The 13,243-nt window shown below is 38.3% G+C and overlaps 1 protein-coding gene across 1 annotated transcript in view; it reads right to left on the bottom strand.

Annotated features, from left to right (window-relative positions):
- Window positions 1–11,394, bottom strand: part of LOC111908332 (synaptotagmin-5-like) — a 31,629-nt gene extending 20,235 nt beyond the window's left edge. Inside the window, exon 1 of the mRNA XM_052766491.1 lies at window positions 11,273–11,394. Coding sequence (XP_052622451.1) covers window positions 11,273–11,394 — 122 coding nt within the window. The remainder of the gene's footprint in view (window positions 1–11,272) is intronic.
- Between the last annotated feature and the right edge of the window lie 1,849 nt (window positions 11,395–13,243).

The raw sequence follows: 13,243 nt of genomic DNA, 5'->3' as shown, positions 1-13,243 counted from the left end.
TTCAAGCATGAACAAATTAACAAGGCATCAATACAATAGAAACCAATCAAGGCTCTGATACCACTGATGGGTTTTGGTCATAAGAACATCCTATGTGCTCATACAAACCCTAATGCTTGGATCTAGGTTTCTCTATTGTACATGCAATTTATCCAAGACTATAAACCCTAGATCTAGCATATGAGAATCAATATAACATATAATTAGGGTTTAGATCATACCTTGATTGTTATGTAGCAATAACAATCTCAAATCCTCCTTGTAATGACTTTAGAAAGCTTAGAGTCACAAATGTCACTCCTCTAATGGTTCACAAACACCAAGAGCAAGAGGATGAAAAAGAGAAGAGAAGGAGTCACCCAAAAACGTGTAGAAACCCTAAGGATTTAGTTGCCCACGTTTTGGTGCCCAAGGGGTCCTTAAATAGTGAGGCTATTAGGCTTATCTAACAAGGAAACCCTAATCTGGATGCTTAAGCCCTAAGCAACCCATGGACTCCTTTCCTTAAAGGCCTTGGACGATTTCTAATGGGTTTCCCCATAGAATTCGTCCACTCCTTAATGTAAGGCAATCCATAGCCCAAATTGCAATTATCTTATAATTACAATTCTAGTCCCTTAAGTTTAATTAATCTCTTTTTAGTCACAAACTTAATTCTTATTAATTCTTGACTAATATTAATTAAACAATATGATTTCTCCTTTAATATATTATTCCCATAATATATTAATAAATCATATTTATCCTTTCTCTCCATAATTCATCCTATCAAGTTGCTTTGGTGAAGGCAACCCAAAAGGACCATGCACCATCGGGTCAAGTACATACCAAAATAGTTATGGACTTAGACATTAATCCAATAGGATGGTCCAATAGTTTCGTTTTGTTGCGAGTTTGGTCCAATGACTTAACAGTCGTTACCAAGATCCCGTTAATTTACTCATACCCCTATCACTTGAGGGTATTTTAAGTACATTCATGTATCCCCCTTTATTATTTAGTCCATAAAGAGATAACAACGTCTTTATTCTTATCTCCAACAACAAGCCCTAACGATCACTCCCTCCGTGATTTCATTTTCTCCATCGATCATTCCCCTCTGTGATTTCATCTTCTCCATCGACAATGGTGATGTACTTCTGTAGAAAGTGGTCCATAGTTCGAACATCGTGGACATATAACAACCTAGGGCGCTGATTTTGGGGATGTCCTGACCCGGTAAGTATGTTCCACTTTGTTTTTTACCATTTGTCCCTGGTGATCTAATGTTTCTTTCTTCTCTTTTTCAAAAATTCGTCATGTGGATTTGTCACAACTAGCAAAGTAGGGTTAGATCTTAATCTGTGTACAAGATGATTCCTCCATGTAAACTTACAAGGACCCAACTAGAAAAATTCAAACTACGACGCCCTTTAAGTTCATACTTTCATATATTGCGATTCAAACCCAAAACTAGATCCAATAAGCCAAGCCCAATAATTTTTGGGCCATAACCCATAAATTCTCAACCCAATACCCTTATTGGACCAAGACTTTCTTAATGGGCTCAAATGGACCGATAACCCCTCCTTTAGGCTTTAATGGGCCGAAAAACCTTATTTTAGCATTAATGGGCCATGATTTGTTATTGGACCTTCTATTTGGGCCGAGAACCCCATTGGGCTTTAAAAGAAGGAGAAATGTAATGGATAAAGGAGATGACACCTCAATAATACACCACAAATAACTAAGCTAATACCCTACATACATCCATGCATTAGCTTTTAGCCAACATACTTCAAGGATTAATCTCTTCTCTCTCTCCCTCTTAATTCGGCCGAAGCCTTTCCCCTCTCTCCACAATTCATTTTTCAACATTACTCTCATTTCATTCCTCTCTCAAGACTCCCTTATCCTCTCAAGCATTTTCCTCCTTATCCTCTCAAGCAATTTCGAGTTTTTCATCATCAAGGAGGGATTTCTAAGATCCTAGGTAAGTCTATGATTAACTCCATTGTTTTGTTTCAAGGTTTTAGAAAGACCCTTCCTCTTATAACTCCATTTTTCGTGATTATGCTCTTAGAACACCAAAACAACCTAAATCTCATCAACAACTCAATCTAGGTTCAAAGATTCTTCTTCTTCTTCATCTACATCTCAAAAACCCCCAAGATGAGCTTCATACCCCATTTTTTTGGTTTTATAATGATTTTGGGGGAGAATACAAGTGCTTTTGAGTTAGATCTATGTGACATCCCCAATTTCACGGCCAGAAAAGACCGATTTGTTTATGCTTTGTTTTCAAAATCAGAGTGATCGTTTAAAGAAAACGGTTGCGGAATTTGTTCCCAAAATAAAATATGATAACCATTTTATCAAAACATTCCTCAAAAAGAATGTATTTTTATTAAATAATAAAACCTCGGGATGTCATGTTCGTTACAGACCAAAAGCATAAACAACATAATATAGACCTTACAATAGTTATTCAACTACTGATCTATAATCCAAAATCTCTCGTCAAGTCCGCCGACTTATACTCTTGTGTCATTACCTGTAATGAAAAGAAAACTGAGTGGGTCAGGCTTGGGAGCCTGGTGAGCATATAGGGTTTTCATCCCACAATGTTACATCATATATTTATAAATATAGAACATTCAAACCGGCACAATTTCACCACATAAAGACAACTCTTAACCCACCCCATTGATCCTCACAATGACACGATCTAAACTCTCACATCTAATATTTTTCCTCTTTACCTGATCCCTACTCATGGATCTAAAACTACCCGATCCATACCCACGGATCTAAAACTACCTGATCCATACTCACGGATCTAAAACTACCTCCTGATCTGATCCATACTCCCGGATCAATAATTGTACCCAATCCATACTCCCGGAATAGGGGCAATTAACTATACCTTAATCCTGATCTGATCCATACTCCCGGATCTATAACTGTGCCCAATCCATACTCCCGGACTAGGGACAATTAACTTAGTCTTAATCCATACTCCCGGACTAATAGCAAGTTTATCTCTTTACCTGATCCATACTCACGGATCTAAAACTAACCTCTAAATCTGATCCCTACTCACGGATCTAAACTGACCTCTTGATTTGATCCCTACTCACGGATCTAAACTAACCTCTTGATCTAATCCATACTCGCTGAATAACTAGATCAACAACAACAACATCGGGGCCTCTCATCTGTTTATCACACATCAACTGTCTCCCCATGTTCTACCCAACATATTAGTAGATGAAAATATATATTTTTATCCATAGTTTGAAACCTGTATAACATTCTCATTCAATACCTATTCCACATAACAGATGAGGCACACCCACATAACACGTATTTCATAGAGAATAAATCAGATCTATGAGATAGAAGAAAGTGAATATACATTCACACACATAACAACAAAACTATACACATAACACGTATTTCGTATAAAATACTTCATAATTATGCGTTAGAAGAAAGTAACCACACACTCACACAATATAAACAACAATATACTTAATACACTCAAACCATACTTGTATTATTATCGTGTTTATGAAAGGTAGTATACACTCACTTGATCAGAAGATGATCGGACAGCACTACGACTTGCAGAAGTAGTATTCCTCAGCAGATCTGGAAGATCTCTTCAAAAATCGAACTTCTCGCGGGCAGAGCTTCGGCTCGGGAACCGCACTTCTCGGGATCTTCGGGATCTCGGGACTCGCCTCGGGGCTAGAGTATAATACCGGGGCTTCGGGGTAGCTTCGGGGGTTTACGCGCAGAGCTTCGGCACAAAAACGAGAGGAAATTAGCAAATGACTCGGCTGCCTTCGGATTCCTTTTATAGAGGCTGGAGCCTCGGAGTACGCGGGGCGTACAGGCGTACGCAGCGCGTACGCGTCCGAAATCGTCATTGCATGCGTCATCCGAAGTGTCGACACTATGCTGAGTACGCGGTAGCGTAACCTCGTACGCGGGGCGTACTCCGGATCACACCGGTGACTCGGCTTCGGATAATGCTTCCGATTTTGAATTAAAAATAAATATAAAATGATTAATAAACTTCGGAAATTCATAACTTCTTCATACGAACTCCGTTTTCGACGTTCTTTATATCCACGCGAAGGTGAGACCATGCTCTACGACTTTCGTTTAGACTCCGTCGGCTAATTTTGACTTTATTTTTATTAATTATTTTTAATAGGCCGCGACATAAACTTTCGTTATAATTTCATAACTTCTTCGTTTGACGTCCGTTCTCGCCTAACTTTTTATCGCTTCGATACCCACAATGAGATCTTCGATTCTCATTTAGATTGCTTCGGCTAAATACCGCTCTAACGTAAATTCACTTTTTACGTTGCATTGCGTCGTGCCGGTTCTGTCGCGAAACTTCGACGGGCCATAACTTCTTCGTTATAACTCGGATTTTGGCGTTCTTTATATGCACGGAAACCTTGTGACATATACTACAACTTGGTTAAGATTAATCCTTCTAGATAATCTTCCATCAAAAAGTCATTTTTGACGCTTATTGTTTCTAAATTGACTAGCCCTGATCTACGGGCGTTACAATTATCTCCCCCTTAGGATGATTACGTCCCGGAATCATCAACGAAATAGGATTCGCATACTGACTCCATAAGTTATCTTTCCATTCTAAGTAATAACCTTGATGCTCAATCCTGCATCTGCTCTTCGTACTATCTTGGACTTTCAATCATAACCTTCGAGTTACAAAATAAGTCCTTATTGCGAACTCTTCCTTCTTCTTAGGATAAATATATTCCTTTATCCAATGTAACAAACCGATGGGTCGTGCTCTATCGACCTCTCATCGCACGATGCGACGCTTAGACTCGGTCTTTAATAAAGTTAAATTCCAGAATGGAATATACCTTCCTTCATATTCTAATGCGATATAATCACATTTCAGCATGTAGCATTTCTGCCTACAAACTTCTTTTAACAACGAGAGCGACACTATCAATCGCATTAACTTCAACCTTCTGACTTAAGTCAGATGTTACATCTAACTTGGTCCTCTAGACCACATAACATACTCCTCGCCGTCGAACTCAAATTAAACATGACCACTAGGGTCGGAACAAGAACCATCTTACTAGTCATCACCGAAACAATGGTAATGACATACCAGAATAAAATGGAATCAATCACTAGTTTCTTGGTAACCTTGCGACTTTCCCTGATCCAAGTGCGAGTCCTGTGCTTCCGGTAGTATATGCATCTACTACCTTTCACACCTACTCATACTTGTCCCAAGTATTGTCCTGCAGTCGACCAAGTCACCATACAAGAAAAATCACATAATCAATCAATACATCAGATAGCAAAACTAGGGTTTATATTATTTCCTTGAAACGGTTACACAAAAGTTCAAGTTCACCCTATACTATGCCTCTAATAGGCTACACCACATGTTACTTTTCATATCGCTACTTTATATCTTGATCTTTGGATATAAAATCCTCATTCCTGATTCCTTGCATTGCCATCTGCTTCATCAAGGATCATGTGGAATGCTTTTGGTTTCGGTGGTGCATTTGGCCTTATAGCCTCTTCTCTTCTTGGGCAGTTTTGCTTGAAGTGCCCTTCTTCGCCACACTTAAAGCAGACTTCTCTTTTGGTTGGGCATTTGCTGGCGTAATGACCAGTCTTCCCGCATTTAAAGCAGGTCATTTCTTTAGAGCATTCACCAATGTGCTTCCTTTTGCACTTGTCACACCATTGTGCTCCTCCCTCGAGCTTCTTCGAATCATACTTCGAAAATTTTCTCTTCTCATCGGACCTTGAAGATCCTTCCATCTTTCTTTTCTCACCCACCTCGCTTCTCTCCTGACCCCTCTCCTTTAACTGGGTCTCCACATTTTTAGCTGCTCGGACTGCTGTCTTCAAAGTAGTTGCCATCTTGACCGTTGGGCCAAAGTCGGCAGGCAGTCCATTTGCGAACCTCTCAATTTTTGAGAGTTCAGATGGCACTAAGTATGGAAATAACTTCATCTTTTCGGTAAATGTAGTAGCATAATCATCAATGCTCAATTTACCTTTCTTCATGTTCTGGAATTCATTGTTCAGATCAATCAGATCTATCTCTGAGCAGTACTGCATCTTTAACTGCTCCAGGAATGATTCCCAAGACATCTTCAGGGCTTCCCCTCGAGGCATCATATCTGCCAGTAACTTCCACCAGCTCAAGACTCCGGTCTTTAGTTGTCTAACTGCAAAGACAGTCTTCTGTTTGTTGCTACAGTCGCAACTTTCAAACACCATCTCCATTTCGGAGATCCAGTCCATAATCTCAACAGGCTTTGGGCTTCCAGAAAGACTTGGCGGTTTGGCGCCCAAGAAATTTTTATACATACGCCCATCCCTGTTTCTTTCCCTCTCTGGGTCATTCCTTTCTACTACTGGGGGTTCTGCTCGTCCAACCGTCCCACTGTAGTTACCTCCCTCTGAATGCCCTCCATTCACTTCAGGCTCTTCCACTTGAAGTGACACTTCCTCACGATTCTGTTGGAGTAATCGCCTTGTCTCCTCCATTTGGCGATCCAACATCATTTGTATCATCGCTTGCACCCCAACCATTGTCATCGGCTCTGGTGCTGCTGCTACAACAGGTGCTTGCTCAACCACAGGTGGTTGATCCCTGTTTTCATCAGCATTTCCAACTCCACTTCTTGTTCTCACCATTTTTGATCTACACACCAAATAAGGTGAAATTATATCCTCAATCACGATAGATATTCACATCGCCCTTATCACTCCGAAACGTTTACATGCTAGTTCTAATATCGTAGACGTACGCTTAGAATCCTAAACACATAAGGTCTCCAGATCCGGTCGGCAACAGACCATAGATCCGAACAAATAATAGCATCAATTTAGCTATCACACAAAACATTTAGCACATAAAAGCATTTTAGGCATCATTCCTAAAATGAACTAGTGCTTGTGTCAATTTAGGTGTACTACCTAACATATTTTAGACACACTCCTCACAATCATTACTTAGCATTCTAAGTTTAAGTCTAGAAATTTCCTACAAATTCCTAGTTCGCTTAAACTAATGCTCTGATACCAACTGTGACATCCCCAATTTCACGGCCAGAAAAGACCGATTTGTTTATGCTTTGTTTTCAAAATCAGAGTGATCGTTTAAAGAAAACGGTTGCGGAATTTGTTCCCAAAATAAAATATGATAACCATTTTATCAAAACATTCCTCAAAAAGAATGTATTTTTATTAAATAATAAAACCTCGGGATGTCATGTTCGTTACAGACCAAAAGCATAAACAACATAATATAGACCTTACAATAGTTATTCAACTACTGATCTATAATCCAAAATCTCTCGTCAAGTCCGCCGACTTATACTCTTGTGTCATTACCTGTAATGAAAAGAAAACTGAGTGGGTCAGGCTTGGGAGCCTGGTGAGCATATAGGGTTTTCATCCCACAATGTTACATCATATATTTATAAATATAGAACATTCAAACCGGCACAATTTCACCACATAAAGACAACTCTTAACCCACCCCATTGATCCTCACAATGACACGATCTAAACTCTCACATCTAATATTTTTCCTCTTTACCTGATCCCTACTCATGGATCTAAAACTACCCGATCCATACCCACGGATCTAAAACTACCTGATCCATACTCACGGATCTAAAACTACCTCCTGATCTGATCCATACTCCCGGATCAATAATTGTACCCAATCCATACTCCCGGAATAGGGGCAATTAACTATACCTTAATCCTGATCTGATCCATACTCCCGGATCTATAACTGTGCCCAATCCATACTCCCGGACTAGGGACAATTAACTTAGTCTTAATCCATACTCCCGGACTAATAGCAAGTTTATCTCTTTACCTGATCCATACTCACGGATCTAAAACTAACCTCTAAATCTGATCCCTACTCACGGATCTAAACTGACCTCTTGATTTGATCCCTACTCACGGATCTAAACTAACCTCTTGATCTAATCCATACTCGCTGAATAACTAGATCAACAACAACAACATCAGGGCCTCTCATCTGTTTATCACACATCAACTGTCTCCCCATGTTCTACCCAACATATTAGTAGATGAAAATATATATTTTTATCCATAGTTTGAAACCTGTATAACATTCTCATTCAATACCTATTCCACATAACAGATGAGGCACACCCACATAACACGTATTTCATAGAGAATAAATCAGATCTATGAGATAGAAGAAAGTGAATATACATTCACACACATAACAACAAAACTATACACATAACACGTATTTCGTATAAAATACTTCATAATTATGCGTTAGAAGAAAGTAACCACACACTCACACAATATAAACAACAATATAGTTAATACACTCAAACCATACTTGTATTATTATCGTGTTTATGAAAGGTAGTATACACTCACTTGATCAGAAGATGATCGGACAGCACTACGACTTGCAGAAGTAGTATTCCTCAGCAGATCTGGAAGATCTCTTCAAAAATCGAACTTCTCGCGGGCAGAGCTTCGGCTCGGGAACCGCACTTCTCGGGATCTTCGGGATCTCGGGACTCGCCTCGGGGCTAGAGTATAATACCGGGGCTTCGGGGTAGCTTCGGGGGTTTACGCGCAGAGCTTCGGCACAAAAACGAGAGGAAATTAGCAAATGACTCGGCTGCCTTCGGATTCCTTTTATAGAGGCTGGAGCCTCGGAGTACGCGGGGCGTACAGGCGTACGCAGCGCGTACGCGTCCGAAATCGTCATTGCATGCGTCATCCGAAGTGTCGACACTATGCTGAGTACGCGGTAGCGTAACCTCGTACGCGGGGCGTACTCCGGATCACACCGGTGACTCGGCTTCGGATAATGCTTCCGATTTTGAATTAAAAATAAATATAAAATGATTAATAAACTTCGGAAATTCATAACTTCTTCATACGAACTCCGTTTTCGACGTTCTTTATATCCACGCGAAGGTGAGACCATGCTCTACGACTTTCGTTTAGACTCCGTCGGCTAATTTTGACTTTATTTTTATTAATTATTTTTAATAGGCCGCGACATAAACTTTCGTTATAATTTCATAACTTCTTCGTTTGACGTCCGTTCTCGCCTAACTTTTTATCGCTTCGATACCCACAATGAGATCTTCGATTCTCATTTAGATTGCTTCGGCTAAATACCGCTCTAACGTAAATTCACTTTTTACGTTGCATTGCGTCGTGCCGGTTCTGTCGCGAAACTTCGACGGGCCATAACTTCTTCGTTATAACTCGGATTTTGGCGTTCTTTATATGCACGGAAACCTTGTGACATATACTACAACTTGGTTAAGATTAATCCTTCTAGATAATCTTCCATCAAAAAGTCATTTTTGACGCTTATTGTTTCTAAATTGACTAGCCCTGATCTACGGGCGTTACAATCTATGTATATATGCATGTTTATGTGTTTAACTTTTAGATCTTTACTTGAAAATGAATTTTATCATTTGGATCTTCATATAAACCTTGAGAAAAGTATGTGTCCTCACATATAATACTTTTAAACTTGTAAATCTGGGATTTATCCACTTAAAATAGCAAAAACATGTGTTGTGAACAAACTTAGATAACTTAAACTCAAAAATCAGCCCTTGACAGAAAAGTTTTAGTCCAATCTCGAATTGTTTTGACCTCCTTAATGGTAATATTTTTCAAAACTGTTTTAAATGCAAAATGTTCAGGTTATTACCTTTAAAATGAGTACTCTCGCATTTTCATACGATTTTCTACTATTTTTGGCGAATTTTACAAAACTGTCTATCAGATTTGAAATAATTTCGGACCAACCTGTGAAGGTGAGAAATTCCACACTTGTTAGAGGCCAATAAAAATTATGAGAAAATTTTTGAACAAAGTAGACAAAATTTCCAAGCTTCCAGAATTTACGGATCCAAATTTCGACGTACGATGATTTTTCTACAAAATTTCCAACAACTAGCTCAGAAAAGCCAAAAACCAGAAAAATCTGTATTTCACAAAAATCAAGCAAAAATGATATTTTTGACAAAAAAAAAAGAGTTTAAAATGTTAATTTTTACCACAAACTAGTCAAAAACACAAGTTTTGAACAAAATGTTGGCTAAAGTGTTATTTTTACTATAATTGGGCCTCAATTGAAAACTTTGTGGCTTATTGGGCCAAGACCGTCATTTTTACAAAAAGTTGGCTTTTTATATCAATTTTATAAATAATCGAGCTAAAATAAACAAAACAATAACAAACGGGTTAAAAACGATATTGTTATCCTTGTTGGGCCTCGAAATAATATACATGTTTAGTGGGCCTTAGTGTCCTTTTACATGTATATTGGGCTCAGGGTAGACATTCATATTCCTTTTTACTGTTGTGTTGGTGTTCTTGTTGAAAGTCCACAAAATTTATGATTATCTTTTGTAAAAGGTTAGGGGTATATGCAAAGTAATGTAAGTTGTTTGGAAATGAATCTGGTTTGGGTAGTTATTTGCAAATGTAGAACATTATTGTAATGCAAATTAATGGTAATGAAAATTTGGTATCTATTGACCAATTATGGATTTGTTCATACTTAACCTTGTAAAGATAACATAGAATGCATCCATATGTTGATAACACAAAAGCATACTAAAGACATAATACCTATTACCATCTTCAAAATACATGTCATAAGTTAATTGAAAACAAAGTCATTGCAACAAAAGACATCCTACATCTAGGAATCAAACCAACAAATACAAAGTTGTTCAAAATAACACATCAACATAGTCAAGCCAAAAGATAAAACCAACATAGTCCATCAACTCCCACCCTGAACTTTGCTTGTCTTGTAGTTGTGACCTATGTTTCCACACTTACTACAAGTCACACTTACAAACTTTCTTGTTAGTTTCCCACTACCATGTGGGCCATGACCATGAATATCACTGGGACCGGCATATGACCTTTGACTCTGACTCTGACTTTGACTTCTCTCCTCCATGGATTGCCTTCTCTTCCTCTTGGGTCACCCATGTTGATTACAGTGTGTGTGTGTGTGGGGGGGGGGGGATGTGATATGCATTGGACACTCACTTCTCGACCTTTAATTGGATCCACCTTATACCCATATGCATTTTTCCAGGTTTGTAGCCAGTGCAATTTGTAGACATAGTATGGAGCTCGTGTACACACTCACCATGATCTGCTTTGTTATACAACACATAAATCACATGTCTGCAAGGGATACCTGTTTTTTTCTTTAATTACATTATCTTCATCCACCCAATAATCACTATCATCTTCCTGATTTGTTTCACTTCCTTCTTTACTTTCAACCTCACTTACATTTTGTTTTCCACTACTATCCATGTTAGATTGAGGTTAGTTTTCACTTCCATCTTAGACACACGCATCAGTTTGAAAGTCAATATCCTAAAAGTCATTCATATGAGGTTGGTTTTCTTCATCTATCTAAGGTTCATTGACATCATGCATGTGAGGGTCATTGACACCATCAACATTGCTTTGTAGTATTTGTTGGTAGAGTCCAATATCAAAATCACTAGTTGCCTCAACAAAGTCTTTGACTATCTGCTCAGTCTCACCAATATCATCAAAGTATATTTTCTTACTGCAATATCAAAATCACTAGTTGCCTCAACAAAGTCTTTGACTATCTGCTCAGTCTCACCAATATCATCAAAGTATATTTTCTTACTGCAAGATGCCATCACTCCATCCTTGCTCATATACATTCTCCTATTATACTCAAGTGATAAGGATATGACTTGAACTATTACATTGACTTGGATTTCAGTTTGGTTTGGTTGAGTGGGCACCACATCAACTAAATTATCAGTAGGTGTAGTCATCACATGTGTTTCCTTTGATTGGTCATTAGGAGCTTCATCAATGTGTTGTACATACTCATATGGTTCATCTAACTGTATAAGGGTAACCTTCGTAACGAGTTTAGGGTTCAAGAAATAGGTGAGTAGTCGTGTTTCACCATGTTCTGTGTATACCTTCATCACTTTGTGCTCACTGACATACTGAGAAAAGTTTGCAACATCTTCATCATTTCCTAAAGGGCGAAGACCAAAGTGGAAGTCTTCACCAGGCACAAGAAAATGGTAATATATAACAGGAGGAACCCCGTATCTAAAACCTTTCATGATTGCATCGAGCTCATCAACTGAAAACTCATCTATATCTACCATGTCAACATAGTTTACAGTTCCGTCGATGTAACAGACATAAGGGTACTTGGTGAACTCACATCCATGGTACAGCTTAATGGTAAACAATGTTGGGTGTCCATCTTCAAAAAAAGAAAAAAAAACCACCTCAGGTGGAGCTACTTCAAAAAAATTCAAGAAATCAAAAGAGGCAAAAGTGCAAATTACGTACCATAAACAACCTTGGGGTTGAAGGGTTTGTTTAACAACCTTATGTGCCACATTGGTATGTTCATCCACTGTTAATCTCTGCAAATCGCAACTTAACTAACAGAACATATTTTGTGTCTAGGGCTTTTATTGATCTTGGTTAAACAACAATGATCTACTTTATTGAGGAGACGAACTGCTTTTATTGAGCTTTAGCGGGAACGATTACAGGGGTGAATGGACTCAAATACCCTCAAGTGAGAGGGGCATGGGTAAATTAACGGGAGCTTGGTAACGACTGTTAAGTCATTGGACCAAACTTGCAATAAAGCGAAACTATTGGACCATCCTTGCGAGCCAAACTCATTTTGGACCAAACTTGCTAGTTTTGACATACCACAGGGACCAAATTTTCAATTTTGTCTTTCAAGAATCCAATATAAGATTTAAAACACTAAATTTAAAACTAAAATCAAATTTCATATAATTATTAACAAAAAAAATACTTTCGGGATTTCATCGTGATTTGATTATCACCCAAATATCAAACTCTAACATAACACTCACAATTCACAAACTGACAATATCTAGTGGTACCAACCAAAATATTTTTAAAAATCAAAAGGAATCGCTCCTAAAAGCTAATTATATAGAGTTGTTATTGTTGAAGATTATGACATTCGCAAAAACAAAGAGAACATGGTTATTTGGCAGAACCACAAAAAAAAAGAGTTTATATAAATATTAAGTGTCTTAAATTTTTGCATTTATTTTTTTATTTTGCGTTTCTTTTTAAAAGGACACACACACACAAACGCGCGCACACACAC

This window comes from Lactuca sativa, chromosome 8, assembly GCF_002870075.4.
Source record: "Lactuca sativa cultivar Salinas chromosome 8, Lsat_Salinas_v11, whole genome shotgun sequence".
Lineage (NCBI taxonomy): Eukaryota > Viridiplantae > Streptophyta > Magnoliopsida > Asterales > Asteraceae > Lactuca > Lactuca sativa.
The sequence above is the reverse complement of the archived record's forward strand: the minus strand, read 5'-3'. Positions and strand labels throughout refer to the sequence as shown.